We start from the raw sequence: 27,135 nt of genomic DNA on the forward strand, positions 1-27,135 counted from the left end.
TAATTCACCGAATACATTTGATTCCAGCTAGACGAGGATCATCCTTCGGCTTTTTCCTTCGTGGCTTTGTCCTTATTGAATTTGCCTTATTTGAAACTACCTCTGCTGTTGAGCGGAATAATTTATATATTGAAATTTGTTTTGTCGAAATTGAAGAAATTGATAGAATAATAAATTATTTGACGAAACTTTAATATAAAATAAAGTTAGTTAATGAGTGAAATTAATAACGACACGACGACCCATTAAATTTAAAAAAAAATGGAGTTGAAATTTAAATTGAACATGACTAATAGAAGGTCTTTGATAAATACATCAATAAGGAATAACAAATAATTTAAGATTAAGTTCGTGTTTTTTGATTTATGGAATTATTAATGTAAACACAATTTTGGTAAATACATTAGAATTTTGGGTTTCGTTTGAGGTACATATATAATAAAGACTACCAAAAGCATAACTAGTTGAAAATAGCAGTTGTATTTAATGAAAGGTTGCATAAACTCCCAGACACGAATAAATAATTCACTTAATCATTTAGAAGTGAGATATAGCTATTTAGATACAATTTTCAACTAATATTTTTGAAATTAGAGTTTTGATGATAAATTGGCAACAGTTTTAAAATTTTCAAGATGAGTTCAGAATTTTTTTGCTAATATATGAATTATTGCCAATTCTAATGAATAGTATCGACCTATAATTTCGCAAAAATAACACACTCGAAGTTTTTCAAAGTATCATCGCATTTTTGAAACCAGTTTTAGCAAATAAAATAAAAACGTACATAAGAAAGACGACTGGTCTCTATACCTATATCCTGAATTCATCATTTTCATCTTAATTTCTTTCATAAATTAACTACAAAGTATATTGTTACCTAAATTATCACGGTTAAGATAGCTTTAAAGGAATCGAAATCTAAATTACCATAAAAATTGATATCTATCAAATATCAATATATCAATATTGATAACTATCAATAAAAACGAGTTTAAAAAAAGTATGCCAATTTCATCAAAAATTTTTAAAGCAAACAATCCAGATTATTTGCCAAACATAAACTAAAGTCAAAATTGAAGACCAAACTGCAAAAAAAACGAAAAAGTAAAAAATTAACAGAATTTCTAATCTAAACATTTTCCCAAGGAGATTAAAATCTTAGAATTTCTGTGTCCTGGCTTTTTACTTATTAAATCACCATTGTAACGGATTTTTGCAACATGTTTTTCAAATCAGTAAATTTATTATAGCATCCATCAGTAATTTGTAAAAATATTTACTTCTCATTTGCTCTAGGTAATGTGCAAACATATTTGCAGTTATCTCTAAATATGTTTGTAAATAACTGCCGGCTTCTTTAAAAAGATACTCGACAGAGATGAAAAATGCGTGGCAGAATTTAGTTTCATATAGATCAATTATCATGTAGAAACAATTTTAAATAGAAAATTTCAGTTTGACCATTTTGACCTTACATCAGTTTCATATAGATCAATTATCATGTAGAAACAATTTTAAATAGAAAATTTCAGTTTGACCATTTTGACCTTACATTCCTATTCAACTGTAAAAATACATTGAAAAACATATATCGCAAAACTTGTTTTTTGTGGAACTGTATTATTATTAATGCAAATAGCATTTATAACTAAAAGGTTAACGTCAAAAACATTAGTTAGGGTAACACCAAAATATATATCGACTTCGCTAAAATCTATTAATTTAACAAAATTTAAAAAACTAATATTTTCTACCTCAAATGCGTGTATCTACTACAATTTATTTTTTCTCTAGTAAGTTCCACATGTATGTGGACGATGTTATTGGAAATCAACGATGCCTGAATCTTGTTTACGTTCAGATAAGTTTTCTCATTTGTACAGAACGCGCGTTCTCTCTGATGCGAAAATACAATCCAATAATTCGCTAAATGCATTCGGCGATAGCAAATCAGCTGGAAGGAATGTCTTTGATCTGAATAGATTCATATACTCATTTATATTATATATTAAAGTTCCTATGATCGTAAAGCAGCAAAAGCAATCATTGAGCATATTGTATGGTCAGTTGAAATATTAAAGGACTGCTATCATAATCATGTATGAAGAAATATGTATTAAATATAATATTCAATTATTTTATGTCATTGTGGCTTTAGGAAAATTTATGAGAACACAATTATTATTTTATGCAAAAATATCAGTACCAGTATAATAATATTAAACTATTTAAAAAGGACTTGTTCTTAAATATATTTAAGAACACGTAAATTTGAATTGTATGCAAGTGTTCATACACGATGTGTTATCTAATTTCAATCAATTTTTGTTTTGGCTATTGCTACAAAGTCTAAATAGTCGTAGACTGATATACAATATTTAAATTTTTATGTAAATTCTACATCTTGATGTTACTTTTATAGGAATTTTTATTATTATGTGATATAAATAAAAAACCCATGACTTAGCAACAAGGATATATGTACATTATGAATATATTATTTTATGTGCATACTTCTAACAATTATTTTTTTAATTGATTATTCTACAAACTTTCTTAAAAACCAATAATGCAAATGCCAATTCTTTTTAGACTATTTAATTTTTTTTATGAATCCATTAATGCACGGTTTTATAGAAAATATGTGTTCCACCTAATGTATATATTATGCTTAAAAAATATATGGATGATTTGAGAATGACTCTCGTGTGGGTTTTAAAGTTGCAGCTTAAATTAATCTGATAAAGTATGAATTTCATACCAATGATATTTTTTGAGTTGTAGGCATATGTAACACATTGTTAAAATAGTCGAATTTTGATCTTAAATTTTTATTCGAGAAAAGTGCTTTTTCTCGAATAGGTAGAACGGGGCTTGAAGGTCCGCGATTAAACTGGTAAAATATTCTTCTGATTCTGGCATTTTTCATTAAATCAAGATTTGTACTACGATGTAACTTTAAAATGTTTATTTATCTATGCCGATTTCCTTGTTGATATCGGTACACATACAACGTTGATGCCGATACGTATACAACAACAATACTCTATTCACATACAAGACTACTAATCGCAATCGACCCGCATAGAAATGATATCATCGCGAACGAATGACGAATCATTGGCACTCGACTCGGCCGTAACGCACTTCCGTTGCATTTGTACGGTTTTACAACCTAGTTGCGTCGAAAGAAGTTTTACTTCAAAAACATATTTACAAGAGATAAATTACTGATTATTTGACCTCTGCTGATAATTATTTTTTTTTTGAAGTACAAGATCAAGGATATATACATCTATATGCAAAATGTTCCCATAGGATTTATATTTCTCATGAGTTATTATAGGTACATATAAAGCTAATATTTCGTAAAATCTACTTTAAATAAAAATGGCGTTTTCGGCATGAAGGAACAGATGACAAATTTTAAAAAATAGCAACACATTCAATATATTTAATAATGATTCATATATTACATTATGCCTCGTAAACAATATACAAATGCAAAAGGTTAACCCCACAATTCATTAATTTTTTACGAGCATCTACCAAAATCACTCCGCAAGAAGAGAGATAATTCAGGAAATAACCACAAACTAATATCAATTATTTATCCATTGCCAATTACCCGCAAGCGTCAGAGGGATAACATTTTCAGAAAATCACGACCCCAGCCCGTTCGTCGGAAAAGCGTCGCCATTTTGTTTCCATTACATTTAGGATGAGGCCGGATGAAGGAAAGAAATGAATCCTTAGTGCCTTCTTCTCATCGCCGGCTGCGGCCGTAATAATATGGGCAATGGAAAACCTCGGGAAATTGGCGCAAGAATAAATGCCCTCATTGCGTTACTTACGGAGGCATAGTGTAGTTATATTAGCGAAATGATTGGAGAGCTGGGATAATATATTTAATGAAAAAATAAAAAGGTTATTACTATTCTTTTAAGTAAAGCCATATCAAATTTCAGATACTAATTAATGTCGCCTCTGCTACTTTGTTAGCCATAAAGATAAGAGATGCAAATGATCAATTCGATTTTTGGGAAATAGAACATAACTTGGTTGAAACTGCTACTTGCATAATCGCCACAAGATCAATTAAAATTTTGAAGATAGCTATTATTAATTATGATTATTAAAGTTGTAAACTAAAAATCTCCTTTTTTGAAAAAATTAAGTAAAAAAATATTTATTATAAAAAAATACATTTATTTATTCACCTATTTAATTATTATGAAATTGAAAGAATAAACTTTACATTGATGCTTAAGCATTTTTCAATTCAAACACTCAACAAGCATAAAAACTATGTTTTTTTTTCAATTTTATAATAATTTGCATAATCTAGAAATAGTGCAGTAAACGGAGAGGAAAAAAGGGTATAACCTCTGACATTTTTTTCTTATAATTAGTTCTTTTATCGATTTCCGAAGTTATTTTGAAAAAATGTAATTACACAATTGAGAAGGGGTGTCATCCCCCCGGGGAATGATGGCGCAAACCGAATTGTTTTCACTTTTGAACTTGAGGGTAAGATGAACCTAATTCCAAAATTTCATGAAATTCAAGCACAGTAAAAAAATTCAGACCTAAAACGCTCCGTTTACTGCACTAAAATGTATAATAAGCTATAGCACACAGGTCTACTTTCACTTTGAGCAATTGTATTATGAAAACTAAACCATTTTTATTACAACAAATAATACATATCAAACGAAGTAAAATTCCCAGATAATTCATTATTGTAGAAGTATGTTTTTTTGTTTTTGTTTTAAATTTGTCAGATTTCACTTTTTAACCCATTGGCGGAGGAAATGGGACGACCAGGAATAACAGGTAAAATGACTTACTTTTATTTTTAAAAGAATTGTACATAGCTAAATTATTTAGTCAATGGAAAATATAAAATTTATGAGAGTAATAAAAATTTCATAACCTTGATCTGGTATTTCGTAGGAAATATTCAACAGCAGTGTTAAAATAACTATTTATATAATTTATCTCTTGTAAAATTGCTCTTTTTAACTTAATTTACTTTGCCACCTTTGCTAGGGTATAGGTTCAGTTCAACCTTTTTATTCCACACACATGAAAGCTTTTATGGAGGTTATATAATGCGCGTAAGGTTCACACGCGATTGAAGTAAAACTTATTTGCTTCTGTATAAGGTAGCATTTAAGTAAAAATAAATATATCAAATAACAATTTTGAATAATGTTTATTAGTAATATGGTAACACTCATGATGCACACATTTAATAGTGTCAACCACCATACACATTTGTATAAAAATAAATTATATATTTATAATAGCATTAAAAATATGTGTAATATTTAAAAATAATAATGTTATTAAAGTCATAATTCAAATATGACATGATCGGTTTGTCATTGTAATTAGCACTTAAAAATGAACCTTCATTAGAGGAATGAAGTAATTGCTGATTAATAAATTCTATAATATTCGTTCACACAGTGGATTATGTTAAACAACGCCTAAACAAATATTGTTTTCGCAACTTCACTCATCATGTAATTGTGTTTGAAGAACTTCGTGTAGTTAAAATTAACATACATTCATTAACTGCTTGTATTTTTTCACTTTTTCATCGGCGATACAATCTCATTCTTTAAACAGCTGTAATATCTATCTTGGCTAAAAATATTTTTCATTTTAATTACGTTTAGTTCAGAAAACAAAAGTTTAATTTGTTTTATTATTTTCAAGGAACAGGGTAAAATATTCTTTTGATTCAGGCATTTTTCATTGAATCAAGATTTGTACTACGATGTAACATTAAAAGGTTTATTTAGCTATGCCGATTTTCTTGTTGATATCGGTACGCATACAAAGTTGATGCTCTATTTACATACACGACATCTAACCACAATTGACCCGTATATAAATGATTTCATCGAGAGCCGTAACGCACTTCCGTTGAAGTAAACTAAAGAAGTTTGACTTCAAAAAGCTGTTTAATCTTGAAAATAACAAAACATTTTATAAAACAATTATGCTGGTTATACATATTTTTGCTCTATTTTCAAATATTCTAGTTACAAAATTCCTAACTTTACTTGTCTTGAAGATATTGGTGGTGGACCTCTTTACATCAGAAATTGTATATAACAGAATTATAGTACGTTTAATAAATTATCAACGTGTTGAATCAATATAAAACTTTTAAAATATCAATAAAAATTCCATTCGTAAACATGCATATTTTTAACATCGACTCTCGAACCAAAAGAGGCAAAGACTACGAATTGAAATTATATGTGAGAGCACACGAGAGGTAATGAGGAACCGTTTAGGGTATAAGAGCATAGGTACCCACTTTGCTGAGTGAAAGTCGCCTAATATAAGGAAATCAATGATTCGCATGATAAAACGAAATTTGGAAGCAGTGAATGGAGTCAAGCGTTGATTTTTAAATTATTTCGCTTGAATAATAAGTAGCAGCTCATGGAAACGACCATCTAGGAAATTGAGTAGCTTTTATATAGTACACATTTGTATATTATTATTTTATATTATCACGGTATTTAATTATCAGTGAGTATTGCATTAGTGAATTAGAAACAAGCATAGTTTTTTTACTCGCACAGTTGTACATTTTATAAGGTAGTGTTTTAAACTAAATAATGCATATTAGATTATTAACTTCCCGTAGAGTACGTAATGTAACAATAGTAATGGCGAAAAAATCGAAAATGAAATTTGTTGCTTATCTTTACATTCCTAAGGCTTCTGAACATTTTGACTTATATTAGAAAAATTTTTGTCATAAACATTTTAGAAAAAAAATTATTTTGAAAAAATAGATTTTTGAGAAACTATAAATTTTTGAAAATAATTTATTTTTTTGGAAAAAAAACTTTTTGAAAAAAAACGTTTTCTTTAATTTGAAATATTTTGGAAGTTCTGAACTTTTTTTCAAAGCAATCGTACAGGTTTATCTGCATTTAGAGACTAAATAATGAAGCTCGTAAGCGCCGCGTCGCCGTCTAACGGATAAATATTGGTACGGAACCCATAGGAATGTAAACAAAATTTATACTTATTGTTAAAAAGTCTATAAAATATCTGATAATTTTATGTGCATATGTCAAATGATCATTTTTGACCACCAAATGCCTTTTTTTTACTTTTTTTTTACTAGATTTCCGAAACCGCAAGACCCGCCTTCATTAAAATTTGATCAGTTTTTCATCTTGTAAATACAAGTAAAATGTTTTTTGAATTATTGAAATCAGACACTCCGTTTCCTTAAAAGCTGATTTACCGTTTCCGGCACTTTTTGCCCCGTATCTTCGTAACGGCTATACCTGCCTATGCCAAAAACTAATCAGAACGTCTCCTCATCAACAGCAATCGAATGTTTTTTGAATAATCAAATTCGGTTGGACCATGTTTCCGAAATCGTCGACGAAAATGTGTATGCGCGCATACACATACACATACATCTATTTTTTCTAAGGTATGACAAAATGTTCAGAAACCTCTGAAACGTAATTTTTGATGTTTTTGCGATTACTATAACTTGCCCTACGGGAAGTTAAAAATTATATATTAATTTATTTAAACTAGGTTATATTTTACACTAGATATCAATACCTACTGGATGAATAATATAATTTTTAATCGCTGAAAATAATATTAAATTTACAAAGGTATTTTTGCAATTAATATATTTGAAGATTTAAAATGATATTCAGAAGCTATTTATTGAAACTTACGTGACATCACAGTAAAATGTAATTTGACTATTATAAGACTAAATGTAAATAACTCTTTAGTCATGTAATTAATACCATATAATTTATTGTTGCTGGCATTATTATCGATTCTAATTTTTCATATATCTCTTAATGACGACACTTAACACAAAAATAATGATTAATACAAAATAGATCCATATTGAGTTCATTCACTCGAAATGACATGCTAATATAAGTAACTTTTTGCCTAGAAAGCTTTACGATCTCTTTTAAAAAATCTCTGATGTCATTCCCACTTTGTCTCTGACAAATTCTCGAATCCGTTTCGTGTATCATAAGCAAAATGTTGTGACTTTATTTGAGGAAAGTCTATGATATCTCAAGTTCGTTCGCATGCTGACACTTTCTCAGACCGCTTCGAGCGGGGCGGAATTGTTAAGTTAAAAGCTCTGAGCGGCTTTTTTTGTTTTACTCCAGAGCGAGGGGTTGAAACTTTTGACGGATGTACTTGTTTAGAAATTTCACGGAAAGTGGCAAGTTGTTTGTATTCTACTGTTTTGTTTTCTGAGAGTGTGTTTTGATATATGTCAAGTGCAAGGAGTTGACGATCTTTTTTTGTATTCGGTTCGTTATTAAAATCACAGAGGACGGGTGCGTTGGCGTTGTAGCAAAATTGTTCACTGATATTTGGTAAACTTTAATGAGATTGTGTAATGAGAGCAGAAATTTTTAAGAAATGCGGCTGACACGAGTTAGATGATTTTTTGAAATAATATTTTCAATAAGGCTGCTTTTCTAATATAAATAATTCAAAATGCCTTCAAAACTTGTATACATAATATTCATAAATAGCAATACCCAATTATTAGAGTATGTATTAAAATATTTTATGAAATAGATATTATCTATCATAGTTGTTTATTTCCTTCCCGAAGGAGAAGTTTATGTTTTCATAAAAAAATCCGATTTGCTAATTTTATGTTGTCGACGTTTCAAGCCATTCTGAATTGAATGAGAGCAAATTTGGAAAAAGTATGAGTGTGTGTGTGTGTGTATGACGGTAGATACCATAGTCTTACAGATCATACTAAAATATTACGGTCCTACGACAAGTCGCTTGCGACAAAAATTCATCAAAATTTGAGAAAATGAGTAGTTTTTTTGACCTTTGTTAAAATTAAAATTAGAAGATTTACTTAGTATAAGGATAGAGAGTTTGTTTGTTGTTAAAGATGTGTGATGAATCTACTCGAAATACTTTTAATCTCTCATAAATTAAATTATATTTTATTAAGTCGATTATTTACACATATCGGAAAGTTCATGAGCTTGCCGCAAGGAAAAATACCAATACCAACTAATTTTAATGTTGATTATCACCATTAATAGCATATGATAAATTAAAAATGTCTGTAATCAATTATGATAAGCAATGATTTTATTTAATTATATTAAATATCTGCATTTCATTTAATATTTTTATGACCAAAAAGTTAATTATTAAAAGTTATATATAAAACGCATGCTTTGAAAATTTTATCATTTATATTAGCGTTGATATTCTCAACAAATTTCTAAGTAATATATATATTTTTCTGTTTTTTAAAGACATGTTTTTGATACATTAGGTTGTAGTGGGTTGAATTTGCATTAGTGGTTTTTCTAGAAAAATTTCAAATGATGTAAAGCTGATATTATGTTAATGTGTGTTATCTATTTTTACAATAAATTCTGGGTCAAGATCAATAAAAAAATACGTGTTTTTTACTATTTTTCAAAAATTTGTCATGTCTGGCCCCATAGGCGCGATAAAATCGGACAGCCTGAGGACAAACAGATCCAATGTTTAATTTTTAATTTTAAAGGGATTTTACTGGTTGATATCTATAATACTCAGCCAATTCATAATATAAATTTCATGAGCACATTTTTTTACAAAGATAACATTAACCTTGATCTAATTTTACTTATTTTTAAGGTATTATATAGGTATATATATATATATATATATATATATATATATATATATGGGCACTAATAGGAAAATATGATTGATTTATAGGACTACGTCGCTTACGAAAAATGTACATATACTAATGCATATTCCGAACATGCAATGTACATAAATAATGATGTACCGAATTTTCTTTTCACAACCGCATTTCCAATATCCTCATCATACACAAGTACAAATGCCGTAAAATATTTCAACAAAATCTGAACGTCGTGAAAATGGACAGTGGTCATTGTCGAAGTGTGACATATGTATCCTGGTGATCGAACACAAGCGGTCACTTTCCGATAAATGTCCATCTATCATCCCCTTTGCGGACCCAGGAGTATTTTCCATTTTCCCGCTTAAGGAAAATAAAACTGTACGGCCGGAAAATGGAAGCCTAAATGGGTATAGATTCATAGGATTCTTCATACGTTTAAGGTATGGAAATTTTAATCTATAAGGTTAATATAATATATGATAAAGCAGGACTTTGATGATCTACGGGTAAAAAGGTCCACTACCTTTTCAAATTTTCAAAAACAAGTAAAGTTAAGAATTTTATAACAACGATATTAGAAAGTAGAGGGAAATAAATGTATAAATTGCCAAGAAATTGATTTTTACGTCGTAGCTATTGAGAGATAAACGACCGTGTTTGAAAATCCATAAATAATTATTTTCTATTTTTGTTGGTGTTTTCTGTTAAGAGTTTTGTTAGATTTTTGTTAGAGTTTCTTTGCTTTGTTTACGAAAACCCAAAATAATTTTTAAGTATTTCATAATATGTATTGTCAATTTCAAGTTACTTTTAACAGTTTTTTATATAACCTCTATGAAAACTTAGAAGGGGTTAGGGTAAATAGGATCAACTGAACCTTTACTCTAGCAAATGTTTAAATTAAAAAAAAACAATTTTATAAGAGACAACTTAATTAAATAGTTATTCCAACTCTGCTGTTGAATATTTCTAACGAAATTCCAAATGAAGGTTATATGCAGTGTTATCTCCGTAAGAAATGTACCAATGAGCTTTATATTTTGCATAGGATGAATAATGTAGCTATTATTTCGTAAAATCCCTTTGAAATCCAAAGTAAGACTGTCTCTTCCATGGGGTAAAAAGGATCAGATGACAAATGTTTGGAAAACAGCAAAAAAAAATCATTTTTTTCATTGATAAGCTTAAATTTAACTTTACATAACAAAGTCAGATAGTTGTGTGCATGCTGTTTGATATGTGCTATTTGGTGTGACGTAATTAATTTTGTTTTTAAAATATAATTGTTCAAAATCAAATTGGACCTTTATCCCCAGCCCTTCACTAATTTAGATTTTTGCAATTACACTGTTGTTTTTGTATTTTCAGAACTTTATATTCAGTTGTTTTTATATTTTTAAAACTTTCAAAACATTTTATACTTAGAAATTTATATAAATGCACTTTAACAAATTTATCTACATTTTAAAAATTACTTTCAAAGTCTCGTACAAATATCACCCTCGAACCGGTAATAGAGTGATTTGTTGCATTCAATTTCTATTTATAAGTATGTATTTTATTATATAATACAATGTTTGACAGAGTTTTTTACTCTCAGGATTTTTCCCCCTTTTTACCTACATTTTATCATAAATTAGATGTACAGTTACTATTGATTTTAAAAACAATGTATTAATAAGACATTTCAATCTTAGAAATTTACATAGAAGTACCATAACAAAATAGTTATTTTTTAAAAAAAGTCTCACACAAATATAACTCTCGAGCTCGTAATAAAGGGATTTCCTACATTATTCGTTCAATTTCAGTTTTAATTCAAAAATATGTATTTCATTATATTTCTTATGTAGTTTAGACTTTCATTAGTATCGTGTTACTTAGAGTTTTTTTTTTGCGCTCAGGTATTTACACTCTATCATCAGTTATAATTTCTTTCATATACAATGGTATATATTGGACATGTGGACAGTATTTCTTAAAAAAAAATCATACAACAATATTTAGCAAAATGAACAAATTTCCAGTTCCAGTCTAATGATATATGTCATAAAAATGATTTTTTATGAAGAATACTTCGATTCACGATATTTTTTAAAACTAATGGTACTTATTTAGCCCAGTTCCACCGTAATAATATTTAGCTGCGGACCTTGTCAACATTTACCATCCACCCTAAAAGCAATGAACATGAAATACTGACTGTTAAGAAATGGTTCTGCGACAATTCTTACGAAAGGGAGGACAGCCTAGCAAATATAATGCGATCATTGTAATTTAAAGACCACACTTAATGGGTCCCTGTCTCCCTGTGTTCTAAGCCGATGGTACATATCTCTGTATTTAGCTTTGGACGAAGAAAAATGTAGAGAGAACATTACGCAGAGGGTAGTCCAAACTCCATATCTCGACAAAAGAAACAGTTGTATAAAACAATTTTTTTCTGGTAAATTCTGGAGTATTTAGACATTGCATCTAAATTCATTCTAATAGTTTGAAATATGTATAACTCAATTTATAGACCTGACTCCAAATCAGAATATATAAAATAAGTTATAATTATTAGATATATAAAATAAATTTTGAGAGCAAGTAAATAACAAGTAATATGTAGGGGTGACTGGGTCCGGTTGTGACACTATTTTGATCAGCTGATAATTTTAGTAGTTTACCAGTTAGCTGTGCTATTACTTTAATCAAATGGTAATGTTAATATTTTTCTACGTGGAAATAACATACGCTACACATAAGAGTTGGTATCACAACCGGCCACACCCTTAGGATGGTTGTGAAATGCATAAAAATAGGTTAACCAAAACATTTTGAAACGACCATTACTGTCAAAATTATGTACCACCACAAAACATAACTATTTAAACCAAGTTTATGAATAAACTAGTGGTGCATGGCATCGTGTCTTAAAGCAAATTGCTGGAACCATCGGTACCAGAATTAAATATTCGAAGAAAAAAAATCAGTTATATATTAATATTGATTTTTGTTAATATTTTTAAACTGAATTATAAATTTAAAATTCATATTTGATGTATAAAACTTTGTATATTTTTAAAAATTTTGAATTTAGCTTGAACCGTGCAAGTAAGCCCTACAAAATTGTCACAAAATTATTACTCATTTTTAAAATCTCTATAAAATATTTGTATACGTATGTATAATGTTCATTTTTCATTTTATTTTACTTTTTCCCTGTATCTTCGGAACCGCTAGACCTGCCTTACCAAAAATGTAATCAATTCTTCATTTTGTTAATACAAGTAAAATGTTTTTTTAATCAAACAAATCGGGCATTTTGTTCTCCAAAAAACTAAATCACCGTTTTGGAACTTTTTGTCCCGTATTTTCGCAACGGCTGAATAAATATAACATAACAATTTAAACAAAGTTTATGAATAAATTGTAATAATATATTACAAATCATAATTTTATAAACCAAGTTAATAAGAAATCTTTGTAATTTTTTTTTTGTATTTAATTTTACTTTTCGTTTCTCTTCAGTATTTTGTCTTAGTTAGGTTAGATTTTGATATATATGTTGAAACTTTATCCAAAGAGGACAAGACCCACAACCACGTGTCACACATACAACGCACACCTTTGAAAATATATCATCAACTACAAATTATCTACCCGAAAACTAATTGCTAGTAATCAACTAAGTACTTATAATGTTCAATTTACAATAAAATAACAAACAAACTGATCTGTTTGTATACAGGTAACAGTCATTATTAAAAAATCGAACAAAGAATTATTTTTGACTCTTAGAATGTAGGGCACAGACTGTATGCAATAATGTAAACTTGTTCAAGCAAACATACTATATTTTTCTAACTTTGAACCCTACATGAAAATTAGTATACTTTAGTTGTTATGGTGACTGACACCACTCTTACCTGGAACAACAGTGCCCAATCATCCCTACTAATAAATTTGCGTTCTTCTCAAACATGTTGTTGAAAAAAATAGCTAATGCAAATTTTTGCTACAAATTTAAACACACTGATGGCATTCTCTATTTCACATATATTAGAAAGCTTGTCTCTTATTGTGGGCCTTGTATACACAAACCATAATCAATATTATTACATCTTATGATTATTGTCTTTGATCTACCTATTGACATAACTAAATATTTGACATTCGATATCCATCCCTTAAGGTTGATGGCATTGGCGTAGCCCTATCAAGTACTAAGTATGTTTAATTTTAATCATATCGCATGATCGGTCGGCAAACATTGGAACACTAGTAGCAGCCAAGTGCACATGATTAATATCGAACATAAAACATATATAGGATCGTTTGCTTTATTATGGAAACACTAATAACGTAGCTAGCAAGTACCGCGCCATCTTTAATTAGTCGACGTAGCGGCGTAGCGACGTAGAAGTTTGCAATAGATATGGCGAAGCTGATATCTCTGCCAGATGAGGAAGGGCCTGGTAAAGTAATATAGCCGGAGAATAGAAAATTAATATATCTATAACAGCAATGTATTGCTACACATGATACGGAATAAAATAATAAGACTAACCAGCAACAAATATCTTTGTAATAAAGAAAGTTATTAAACGACAAACTACATACATATGGTCAATTGTGAAATATATTAGACAGATAAATGAAATTTTATTTCATGTGCTATGTTAATACTAGTCCTCATATGGAGAAAATTTTAATCAGATATATGTTGTTACAGAAAGGGTGGAATTAAAATTAAATGATTATTTATCACTAATTACTTTAATATACATTTTGTCCCGGATCTTGAGGTCAAGCCAAAACGGGGTGATTTGTGAGTAACATGTACTAGTGAAAATCATGCCATTTTTAGGTATTATTTTTTTTACTCGAAATTTTTTAATAATAAAATTATAAAGTATTTTACTATTTTACAATCCTGATTAAATGCGTCAACTTTTGACAAAATCCGCCAAGACACTTTAGTGCTTTTGTTGAAGGAGTGCTTCTCAAATTCGACCAATTTGAAATATCTTAAATTCATAGTTTAACAAAATGTCCTAATTATTGATAAGTGTGTTATTGTTTTTGATTGTGGTCCTAGTAAAATATAATTAACACTTACGGTTTCAAAGTTTAAATGAACAAAATTACTAAAAATTACCCACAATAACTGGTCAATGGTCATAATTGCACCAAAGTTCTAGGTTGCACCTAAAAGCTCGTAACATTCCAAATAATGTGAGATATTTTATCTATTTTTTAGGACAGTTAAGCTTAATATTATTACACCTTTTTGCTTATATTCAAAACAATAATTAATTAACTTTTAACAATACTTCACTGAAGAAATTAAATGGTTATTTTAATTAACCATAATTTACAGTATTTGAACGTATATTGAATATCTAGTAAATGTGATTTGTATTTATATCATATGTGATCGATTTTATTGTATTAGTCACTTAAATTTGATTTTATTGTGAGGGTTTGTACTACCAGTGTAAAAAATCCTGCTTCTAGATATTCAATTGTAATGATAATTTCGATATATTCTTTTCTAATTATTGGCAATTAATCATAACTAGCTCAGTATAGTCGTCAAAAAATGTGGTAAGAGTCGATGATAAAATAGAACATTTTATAAGCATTATAAAAATATAAATTTTTCATTACAAAATGCTGGGTTCTCGATGAATAAATTGATATTCCGATTCTAAATAAACAAATTAAATTTTTCTATTTACTTGTAATAATATTTAAATTAAAGTTTCATAATACACTTCAAAATAGTGTTGAATTTAATAACTATAATAGCTTTTTTATTTAAATCAGAATTTTAAATTTACTGCAATTCATAACGTTTAATATATAAAATAGATTGATTTTTGTATAAAAATAATTTAGAAATCAGGTACTGGTACATATAATTTTTATATAGAAATATCATTACTAAAATCAAATGATTTCAGATCTTGATTTTTCTTAATTGTGTTTTTTATTTAATTACAAATTTAATATTTTTATTTTATTCAAAATTTGAAATTTTTATACAGTTTCATAATAATTAATTTTATTAAATTCATTCATTTAATTGTTAGTAAAACAAATTTTTAATTACGAAATGTTGAATTTTCGATAAATAAATTGATTTTCAGGTGCCTAATAAATGATTTAAATATTTCTAATTGCTTTTAATAAGATTTTTATTGAAGTTTTAAAATACATTATTCGAAAAAGTGTTGAATTTAATAGCTTGAATAGTTGTTTTCATTTAACTCAGGATTTAGTACAATTTATTAAGTTTAATATAGAAATTCAAATTGATTTTGGTATAAAAAATGATTCAAATATCAGATTATATGAAAAATAATTTCATATAAAGGTATTATTACTAAGAAATTAGTTTTTAAACAACCTGGTATACATATTACAATTTATGAACATATTAGTAAATTAAATGATTTTTGATATTGCTCTTTATTTATTATGTTTTTCTTTAATTACAAATTTATTATTTTTATTTTGTTTAAAATGCAGACTTTTATGCAGTTTTATAATAAGTATATTCATTTTATCCGCTAATAAAGTAATAATTTTCTTATATTTTTTTACCATTTTTTACTAGTTTTAATTTATGTCAAAAACGGATTTTCAAACAGTTTCGAACTAAAACGTTTTTATGCCTTCAATTTAAATTATTGCTATTTTTAAAATTATTCTTTTGCTATTTGTTTTTATTGTACTTTATTGTTTCACTATTATCATTTATATTCTTTATAAATTTTATTTAGTTTATTTATTAATTTCATTATCATATTAAATTATCATCATTTTAATCGAAATACTGTTATTTTGTATTATATTTCTAATCATAACACCTTTTAATTTATATCTAATTTTTCAAGATGTTATTTACCAGTTGTAACTGATATTGAAATTAAAAGAAAATTATATATAAAGTTTTCACGGAAAATTGGTTAATATAATAGGTTGTCAAATATCTCCCTTCCGCCTTTTTGAATTATAAACCAAGAGCAAAAAAGCGGAAGGGGTATATTTGACAACCTAATAAAAACTATGTACTTATCTGATGTTAAAAACATAATTTCTTTAAAGACTCTCAGAAAAATATTTGTACTTGCAGGTATGTTAGAGCTAAGACATTCCATACAAAACAATAGTAATAATTCCATCTTGAATGTATAAAATACAGTTTTAAGACAGAAGTTTATTATTATCCTCGGAAAACAAAGAAATAAAGAATTATATGCACTCATATTTTTTGTCTCTTGTTATAAATAATCAACATATTTCAGACAAAAAATATCAGGTTATAAATCTATAACGTTAAAAGTACATCAAAACCGTATCATTCCTCCAGAGTCCGAATGGGGTTTATACTTCATTCCCATCATAAATTATTACGATATGTTTGTCAACTTACTAATAAAATTCTCATAAAACTCGGTACTTGCAAAACGATATCTGTCTTTGAATTTTTTATACCCAGTTATAAAATGCGTCAGTTAAGCTGTTTTGTAAAAATTTTACAGGTTAAAACATGATGTGTAATACACTTTATTTTATAACATCTGCTATCATAAAGCTTTCGTGTTCAACCGATTTAATGATCATGTTACTTGTAGAGGTTTATATAGACAAGATATATTTGCTAAAAGCTTCATGTGAAATAATATAAAATTTTATTTGAATTTTCTAATGCAATATTAGTAAATTGATATGTGCATAAGTGATGTACGAGTATGTTTTAAAATACCAAACTAGACAGGTGTTCATTATTATAATTGGGATGCAAACAGTGATTAAAATCGCATAATATGTGCTTTACATGAATATTGTTTACAGCATTTATATTCATTCAAATATAAATATGATATGCACGTGATTAATGAAACAAAATTTGGTATAGAAGTGATTGATTGGTATCTGGTATCGATATCCAATCATATAGGAAATTTTTTTTTACTAAAATTTGACGTATATTGATTGAAACCATGATATTTTATGACCGTTTAATCAATGTAACTTATTTACTATTTCTATATAACGTCAAATTAATATTAATGCTTAATATTATATGGTTTTGTCAGACAGTTTGCAATTTAATTTGGCACCAGCCAAAAATAATTACAATTGAAAATTTTTATGATTTTTTGATTATATGGGAATGAAATAATAATAACATATGAACCATATTATTAATTTATTGTAATCGTCCAAAAATCCAAAATGAAAATGTTTGCATATCTTCACGTTTTGAAGGTTTCTGAACATCTTCGCATACCTTAGTAAAATTGGATGTGTGTGTGTGTGTGTGTATGTATGGATGAATAAATTTTTTCGTCCACGTTTTCGGGCTCACGTATCGACCGATTTAAATGATTCAAAAAATATTTGATTCTTATTGATGAGGATATATGCTGATTAGTTTTTGACAAAAACAGATTCAGCCGTTTCGGAGATACGGAACAAATAGTCCAAAAATAGATGTTTTTGAGAGAACGGAGCATCCGATTTGAATGATCCAAAAAAACATTCAATTTGTAATGAAGGGGAGAAGTTGTGATTAGTTTTTAGGAGAAGTTTATATATTCTATTTATTTTCATATTTAATGACATATGATTTTTTTTATATTTGTAATGAACATACAGCTTTTAGTATTTTCTTTGCTTTTATATATTATAGTCATATATTTGATAAAATTTTTTTTTGACTATTTTTTTTATTTTCAGCAGAAGTCCAATTTTGAGAACAGAGGTCCTCAAGAACATTTCAAACATAAATCAACTAATAAAAACTCGCTAGAACAAAGGGTCAACTTCACAAATCGTGAAATCATAGGAAATAGATGTTATTAGCCATAACAAGTGAACAAAAACCATTAAAAAACACAAGGACAATAAAGTAGTGATACTGAATTTTGCTTCTGGGCCGTTTTATGGACTAAAAAGTGTTTCATATGTGTTAACAGTGTTGCGCCAAATTTTGCAATGTTTCACTTGAAAGATCACAACATTTATGTCTGAAGTTCTAATTTTACTAGATCTTTGGAAATACAAATTGGAAGTAAACAATTGTACTCTGCAATTTGCGAAGAAATGCTGACATTCATGCAGCCTGAGGTAAGATTAAGAGTATACGTATAAAATTTTAAATAAGCGAGTTGTTACACTAGAAACTTGCACGCAAAATAATAAATTATGATTCATAAGAAATTTAATCCAAAATGTAAATAAATTTTTTTTACATTTTTATGGGTTTTGTACCAAAGTTTATCCGTAAGACTCGGCGCATACGCGCTTCTATATTTCTCCTCTATGCAGCTAACACAGTGCGATTGCTTCGAAAAAAAGACCAAAATTTTCAAAAAAATACAAAATATAAAATCATTAAAATTATTCAAAAAAACAAAATTTTCAAATATATCAATATTCTTAAAAATGCAATTTTTACAATATTTTCCAAAAAATTTAAGTCAACTTTTTTGTGTACTTCTTTTTTACATTAAATGTTGACCCTCTAAGGACCGCATTTTTGTTTTACACTCTGAACAAAATCTGTTTTAACTATTTTTTGGTATTGATGAATTATGTGATTTTTAAGTACGAGTGACAGTGGCCTACAATGTTTAGTAGTTCTTAGTATGAAAATGTTAATTCAGGTCGAAAAGTTTAGCAAAGATCATAAATTTTGATATTGGTCGTCTGTATTTTGTTATAGAATTAAGAGTTATACGTCATCTCACGCACAAATACATAATTATTTGCTAAATTATTGAAAAATTTCGATTGTTTCATAAAGCCTATGCAGGCTCATTGGGGATAAACATAAAAATTAATAGGACAATAATCATAGCTCTTACCTGCGGAGGATACCTCTCAGGTAGCGTGTGCAAAGCTTCTCTATAGACAGCCAAGGCCCTCTGCAGCCTTCCTTGTTCTGAGTACAATCCACCCAGTTGCAAAAGGGCACCCAGCCTTGCTGCTTCATGTGCGGCCCTGTCTCGTAGGCCAGAGCCGTCTAACCGCGAACAACGTCGCAAAACCGCTGCGGCTTCCTGACATCTGCCGGACGCTATTAGAGAGGCTCCGAGATTTAAATAGGCCACTGTAAATAGAAGAAACGATATTTTAGATTAAATTCATTCATTTCTACTCAACAGCAATTGAGTAATTCAAAATAAAAATTATAATCAAATTAATTTATGACGACCTTAAACTGTATCATTATTTAAAATCCTTTCAAAATAATGAAAACACTCGTGATGCATGGCATCGTGCCTTAATGCAGATTTCTGGAACTTCCCGTACCGTAAATCAAAATTTTTAAAAGTTCAGAAGACAAATATTAGATATTTTTTAATAATTTTTTTGAATTTCTGTGATAATTTGAACACATTTTGAAAAATTGAACATAAAAAAAATGCCTATTTTAAATAAAGATATTTTTGGAAAGATTTGATAGCCATTTATATTGGATGGCACTTTATTTTACCATTTTCTGGATCTCAGAAAGCTTAATCAGTTTCATTCATTACGACAATACAAGTGAAACTTGGATTCTCCGACCTCCCAAAAATTTAATTTCCATTTTTTGCACTCTTTGCTTCATATCTCCGTACTATCAGGACCTGCCTTTGCCAAAATCTAATCAGCACGATCCCTTATTAATAGAAATAAAATGATTTTTTTTACTTAATTCGTTTATATTTTGACCTAATTAGTAAAAAATAAAATTCAGATTTGAACTAAAATTTTGACGGTAGAATTTTGACATTTTTTCTCATGGCTTACATTAAAATGATTATTGGTATATAAATCACTTATAGTAGGCCTATAATATTTAAGGATGTTGATTAAAATTATGTAATCTATATTTGTTTATAATTTTATCAAAATCGTTAAAAACATTGAATAATGAAGAAACGGGTCGTCTGATATTCTCATAAAACAAATCTGCACTATCCCCAAATGATGAATAAATAAATTCTAGAAAAGTTTTTGAATTTGAAAATTCTGGTTCATTGTTTAGATTACATACATATTGTTTTGCATTTTAATTATGAAATATTTTAATCGATATAAAAACAAATTTGCTCTTAATACATGATCAAGAAGAATATGCTAATAAATTTATTTGTATAATTAGGTAAATAACGTATTTTAATATGCATTCTTAATTTTTTATTTTTTATTACATATAACAAATATAAATAGTCACAGCATAAATTAAGCTATTTTTATGTTACATAAAATATGAAATTCAAACTAATAGTTACTGTTATTTATAATACTATATAAACATATAAATACAATAGTAATTATAATGATTATAAATTACAGTTACTGATACCTAAATAAATATATTAATGTATAATAAAATGAGCAATTTAATGTTTATGAAGTGTAAATGATGTAGTGTGATTTTGTTTTTATTTGTTGGATGAAAATTATTTTTAGTCCTTTATTTTAAACAATATTAAATTTGTCCTCCTAAAAAATAACCTTTTTTTTAAATGTATTTTTAATTTTCTAAAATGTCGAAATTAACAACGTTTTTTATTAAAATATAACTAAAAGTAAGTCAAAATTCATATATACTACTGAAATGTCAAAATCAAGATAAAATTTTGGAGTTTTAGGTCATACCTTTTTATAACTCTATTGTTATTATTTTGTTGTCTGACTATACATAGTTAAATAATCAACAAGAAATACCAAAGTTGCATGTAATTAAATATATAATAATATTGATATTTTCCAGATGACAAAGTAATAAAAATTAAATCATAATTAAAAAAATACGATTCATTTTTTGAGTTCAGGACAAATTATAATATCATATATTCTGGTGACTGATGGTTTATGCAGAACTCTATGAAAACCAATTATATCGATACTTTATTTCGAACACATTACAATAATAAGAACATCGATATCAAATATAATAGGATACTCGTACTTTATCATTTGTACAATAACGAAGAACATTTTTCCTGATTTTGTACAATTATTAGATTTCCATAGCAGATCATTAAATAGTTTCATTGAATATAAAACTACATAACAATATAGTGAATCATTATTAATACCATCTCTGCGCAATATGAAATTCTTATAAAAGCAAAAATTGTAGTATGCATTGCGAGAGCAAATATTTTTTAATATCTACTTTGGGCATAAAAACAAATAACAATCACGATTTTTTTTAGAATCTTTTTAATACAGTCATTATACTACATTCCGTCCATTAATAGGATATTACAGCGTACAGCGCATTTCTTTCTGAGTATTTTCGCCAAAGAAGTAATTTTATGCCTTACATTTTCATCTCGTAATAACCCGCAGTATAATAAACATGCACGTATATAAATGCCCTTTTAAAAACTTTTTAATACAAAACTTCCGCAGTGGAGAGATTTTAAGAAAGTTTTTAAAACCAAAAACATGCATATTAAACCAGTGACTCTAATAAAATTACGCCAACTTCGGAATTACTTCTTGTTTTCGTTGGAAGTCAAAATATCAATAACCTAAGTAAAATATAGACTGATGTGAAGTAAATACATACCAGAATGAAATTTTATATTGTTGTATGTTGATGAAGTAAACGCAGTACTAGTGGGATGCATGGCATCGTGCCTTAATGCAAATTGCTGGAACTTCTCGTACAGTAATTAAAAATTTTGGTACGGAACGTAAAAAAAATTACATAAAATGTGTACACATTATTAAAATCTTTATAAAATATCTGATAATTTGATGTACATATGTCCTATAAACATTTTTGACCGTCAAATGATAGTCTTGTAACTTATTTTTATCTAGAGTCCATAACTGCTCGACCTGCCTTCTCAAAAATTTAATCAGTTCTTTATCTTGTCAAATTTCATTTTCAAATTTGTTGTGATTACTATTTACGGGAAGTTGAAAATTATGAAACAAATGTTATAAAATTATCTGAATATGATAGGTAACAAATTTTATGAAATTATCTGAACATGAAAAATTAAGTTTTGAATTAAAAAAGTAGTTTTTTTTTTGAAACCTTGGAAAATATTTTTTTATTGAAAATTTTGTAAGTTCCAAAAAATTGAAACCGCTAGACATGCCTTTCTCAGAAACTAATCATGCCTTTTGAATCATTTTAATCGGATGCTCCGTTCTCTCAAAAACTGTTATTCTTTCCGAAACGGCTGGACTTGCAAATTCAGTGTTGTTTAATCATTCTAATCGGATGCCTCATTCTCTCGGAAACTGCTATTTTTTGCACGTTTTGCCTGGTATCTCCTAAATGGCTAGACTTGCCTTCGTCACAAACTATTCTGTACGTCTACCCACCCGTTAAAGCGAATTCAGTACTTTTTGAATCACTCTAATCGGATGTTCTGTACTCTCAAAATGGATATTTTTTGCTCTTTTTTGTGCCTGGACCAGCTTTTGCCAGAAACTAATCAACAAACCTCTCCCAGTCAATACAAATCAAATGCTTTTTGAAACATCCAATTCGGTTGATCCGTTCTTTCAAAACGGTTATTTGACGCACATTTTGCTCCGTACCTCCAAAACGGTCTGCCCTGCCTTTCCAAAAAACGAATTAGCACACCTCGACCTTAACACGAATTCAATACTTTTCCAATCAATCTAATCGAATGCCCAGTTTTCGCAAGATTTGAATTTCAATTTTCTGAACTCATACCCTGTATCTCCTAACTGCTGATCCTGTCTGTGACAAAAACTAATAACCTCCCTATGAATAGGAATCATATGTTTTTTGAATGATTCAAATCGGTTAATCAGTGCTTACGAAAACGTCGACGAAAAATTGTATCCGTACTTACATACACTACACACACATACACACAAACACACATCGGTGGAATTTTCTAAAGTGTGCCAGAATGTTTAGAAACCTTCGAAACGTAAAGATATGCACAAATTTTAATTTTTGATTCAAAATATAAATTTGACAATTACTATCTGCGGGAAGATATTTATATTTAAGTAATTTTTGTGATATTGCAACTTCTGGTAATAAATATTTTATTTGAAAATTTAGACAAAATATATATACCTACTTAAAATGAATTTTTAACTCATGATATATTATATCTCTACTTTAATTATATTCGCAGACATAGTAGTGTTCATTTTGATCCTTTTGCTTCAAAATCCAGCAAAGCGTCTTTTATCCAACTTTATACCCTGAACAGAATGATAGACACCACTACTGATTATATAATGTACATCCTATTTAGAAATCCGTAGTATGGAGGCAAAAAAGGGAAGCATGTCTGAAATAATAATTCTCTTAAAAGCATATTACTGTTGTCGCGTCTGCCAGGGCATGTATTTAAAATAAGAAAAGAAATTTTCGCATTAAAAATCTCATCGCGTCGTTTTTTGCATATGTACGAGAAGGCACGGCATAGAAAAATAAGCAAATTATATTAAAATGTTGTATTAAAGCCAAAACAATTCCATTAAGTCTACCCTCGTTTCCAGTTTTTTTTGACCAAGATGCTTGGGAGTGTATTTTGTTACGCATAACAAAGTATTTTAGATTCACTTAACTGATCAATTAGTAACATATCTATAATACATCTAGGTATTTTTTGTGCTTTAATCATCACAAGTTATTTAACCAGTTTGTTTTAATTAATTATAAACTGTATATTTATATTAAAAAAAGTTTATTTATAAAATTGATTTTATATGTTTTTTATTAGAAGTCATTTTAAAAATTTGTGACAACCAACCAACCAGTGATTTTTGACCCACAAAAGGGTTATTTTTAGTTGAAAATATATCTTTAATTTATTTTTTATTTTTGCTAAATAATCGAGGATGGGAAGATAAATAGTATGAATGGTAGTTTTTAGACGTTTTTTAGTACATTTAATTCCAGGATAATTTTGGCCATGTTGATGGTATGTATTTTGTGTGTTGATGGTAATTTTTTTCAAAAATTTTTTAGCAGTTGAATTTGTAGCCATTTTTTCTTAGAGCAATAATTAAAATTATTAGTATTCTAAAATCTGTTGTAATAAATAATTTTACTAACGTCTGTTATACAGTAACCTAATTGTTGATATATACTATAGTATATAGTATACTATAGTATTCCAAAAATATTTTTGATTCCCAGAAGGGCTATTGTCACCTGAAAACATATTTTAGATTTTTAATTCAAAATGAAAATGATATCATAACTATAATCATCTATATTTTGATGATGTGGTTATGCAAAACGTTTGAACACAGAATTTTAAAAATAAGTTTTATCAAAAATGCTTTATAAAAAAGATCATTAATGACCTAATGAATATCTCTACCATAAATCAGTTATAAAAAAATCTAACAGAATAACTATTTATTTAAAATAATTACAAGTAACAGTAATTCTATAGGAAAGGTTTTATTCGGAGAACAAAACCAAATATCATAATACATATACTTTGAAACATTTTGAGTGCAAGAGAACAAAATCTATTCCTCAGATTTCGCTAATAATAAAAAAATATGATCTTCTCAGATCCTTGTTATTTATTCCTGGTTTTGATTGACAGTGATCCTTGTTTTAAAGGCAATAATACTGACGTAGAAAAGAAATGCAATATAAGAAGCATTAAAATACCCCATGTCAAATTTTATATCTGGTTAATATATCGTAAATATTGTACTCGTTTAACGTTGGTTTTTGTGGTTTTGATATATTTCTATAAAATATACGGACGTATTTTTTTATATATTTTATATAGGTATTTTATTTTGCATCTTTATACGCCTACACTAAATTCGGGCTTTTATGGACAATGAAAAAGCAGATAAATTATATGTATATGTATATATTATATATATATATATATATATATATATATATATATATATAAACATATACATGAAAAAAATTCGATTAAATAACAAAACCTAAATCATATTTTCAAAAGTTAATGTTTGATATCTGAGGAGTAACGTTTATTAACATAAAGAATTTAATAAAATAAAACAAGATTCAGAAAATCATCTTAATTTTATACTTCTATCTATATATATAGAATTTTAGAATGAATATTGTCAAAACTGTACTTTTAAATTAATACAATTTACAACTTTAGACTGAATTGTTTAGGAATTTTGCAATTAAAAAAATGTTGAACTTTCCCGAATATAACAACTACAATTACAGCAATGAAATATACGGCATTGGTAATTTTGTTGAGTGGTTTTATTATTTAATAACAAAAAAGAAAACTAAAAATATTGGCAAAATTGAAAACTAAGTTAGACCTTTATGAATAAAACTTTTTTGAAATATAAGCCAAATTACATAAATACAGTATATAGACTTTGAAAATAAATCATTGATGGATTGAATTTCTATCTAGTGATTTATTATATAGACGGGATGAATTATTGGAATTATTTATATTTATTTAAAATAGTTGCTTTTAATTCTATATATCACTTTCATTATTTGTAAATATATATTATCTGTTATAAGTAATGAGATTTTTCTAAAGATGTTATCATTATGATTACTAATAGTGTAAATATTTAAAACAGGTTAACGACTCAATTCCAAATATACCATTTGCATGACTGCAACGTTATTATTAGTAATATTTACATAATTACAACACTTTGCTGCAGATATTTTAATGTCATTAAAACTTATTGCATAACTTTTGCGAACAGAATGCACGAACATACAGCTGAGAACTATAAACTCCTTTAAGTTCGTACTTAGTTCTTAATGCTCGCAATGCTATCTTACATTATATTAAACTACTATTAAATTTCAACTTATGCCCATGATATATACATACAAATTGTATAATGTATATGTATATATATATATATATATGTGTGTGTGTGTATGTCTGTGTGTGTATGCGTAGGATAGAGCTGGGCTTGAAAATCCGCTGATAAAAAGGTCCATCACTGATATTTTAAAGCAAGTAAAGTTAGTGATTTAGGAATAACAATATTTGAAAGTAGAGGGTAGTGAGAGGCGCAAAGATCCAACTTCAGCTTAAGCAATTATAATTGTGAAAATCAAACCAATTATGTATCACGACAAATAACACATATCAAACAAACAACTAGCTGACTATGTTCAGTAGAACTCTCAGATAATTCATAAAATTGTAACCTGGTTCTTTTTACCCCATAGGCGGCTTAAAGTTGAACGGCCAGGGGGCAAATAATTTAAAAAATATCATTTGGCGGCCACAAATGTTTATTGGAATTATGCACATCAAATTATCAGATATTTTATAGAGATTTTCATATTGTATACGCATTTCGTGTAATTTTTTGAGTTCCGTACCAAGATTTTTATTTACGTTACGGGAAGTTTCAGCAATTTGTATTAAGGCACGATGACACGTACCCCACTAGTTAAT

General features: G+C 27.8%; 1 protein-coding gene across 1 annotated transcript in view; it reads right to left on the bottom strand.

Annotated features, from left to right (window-relative positions):
* Positions 1–27,135, bottom strand: part of LOC113387433 (transmembrane and TPR repeat-containing protein CG4341-like) — an 87,375-nt gene that overhangs the window by 31,736 nt on the left and 28,504 nt on the right. Inside the window, exon 2 of the mRNA XM_026624849.1 lies at positions 19,591–19,835. Coding sequence (XP_026480634.1) covers positions 19,591–19,835 — 245 coding nt within the window. The remainder of the gene's footprint in view (positions 1–19,590; positions 19,836–27,135) is intronic.

The sequence above is a fragment of the Ctenocephalides felis genome, unplaced genomic scaffold (genome assembly GCF_003426905.1).
Source record: "Ctenocephalides felis isolate EL2017-DRISC unplaced genomic scaffold, ASM342690v1 CF-g0.4_SCAFFOLD_00845, whole genome shotgun sequence".
Classification (NCBI taxonomy): Eukaryota; Metazoa; Arthropoda; class Insecta; order Siphonaptera; family Pulicidae; genus Ctenocephalides; species Ctenocephalides felis.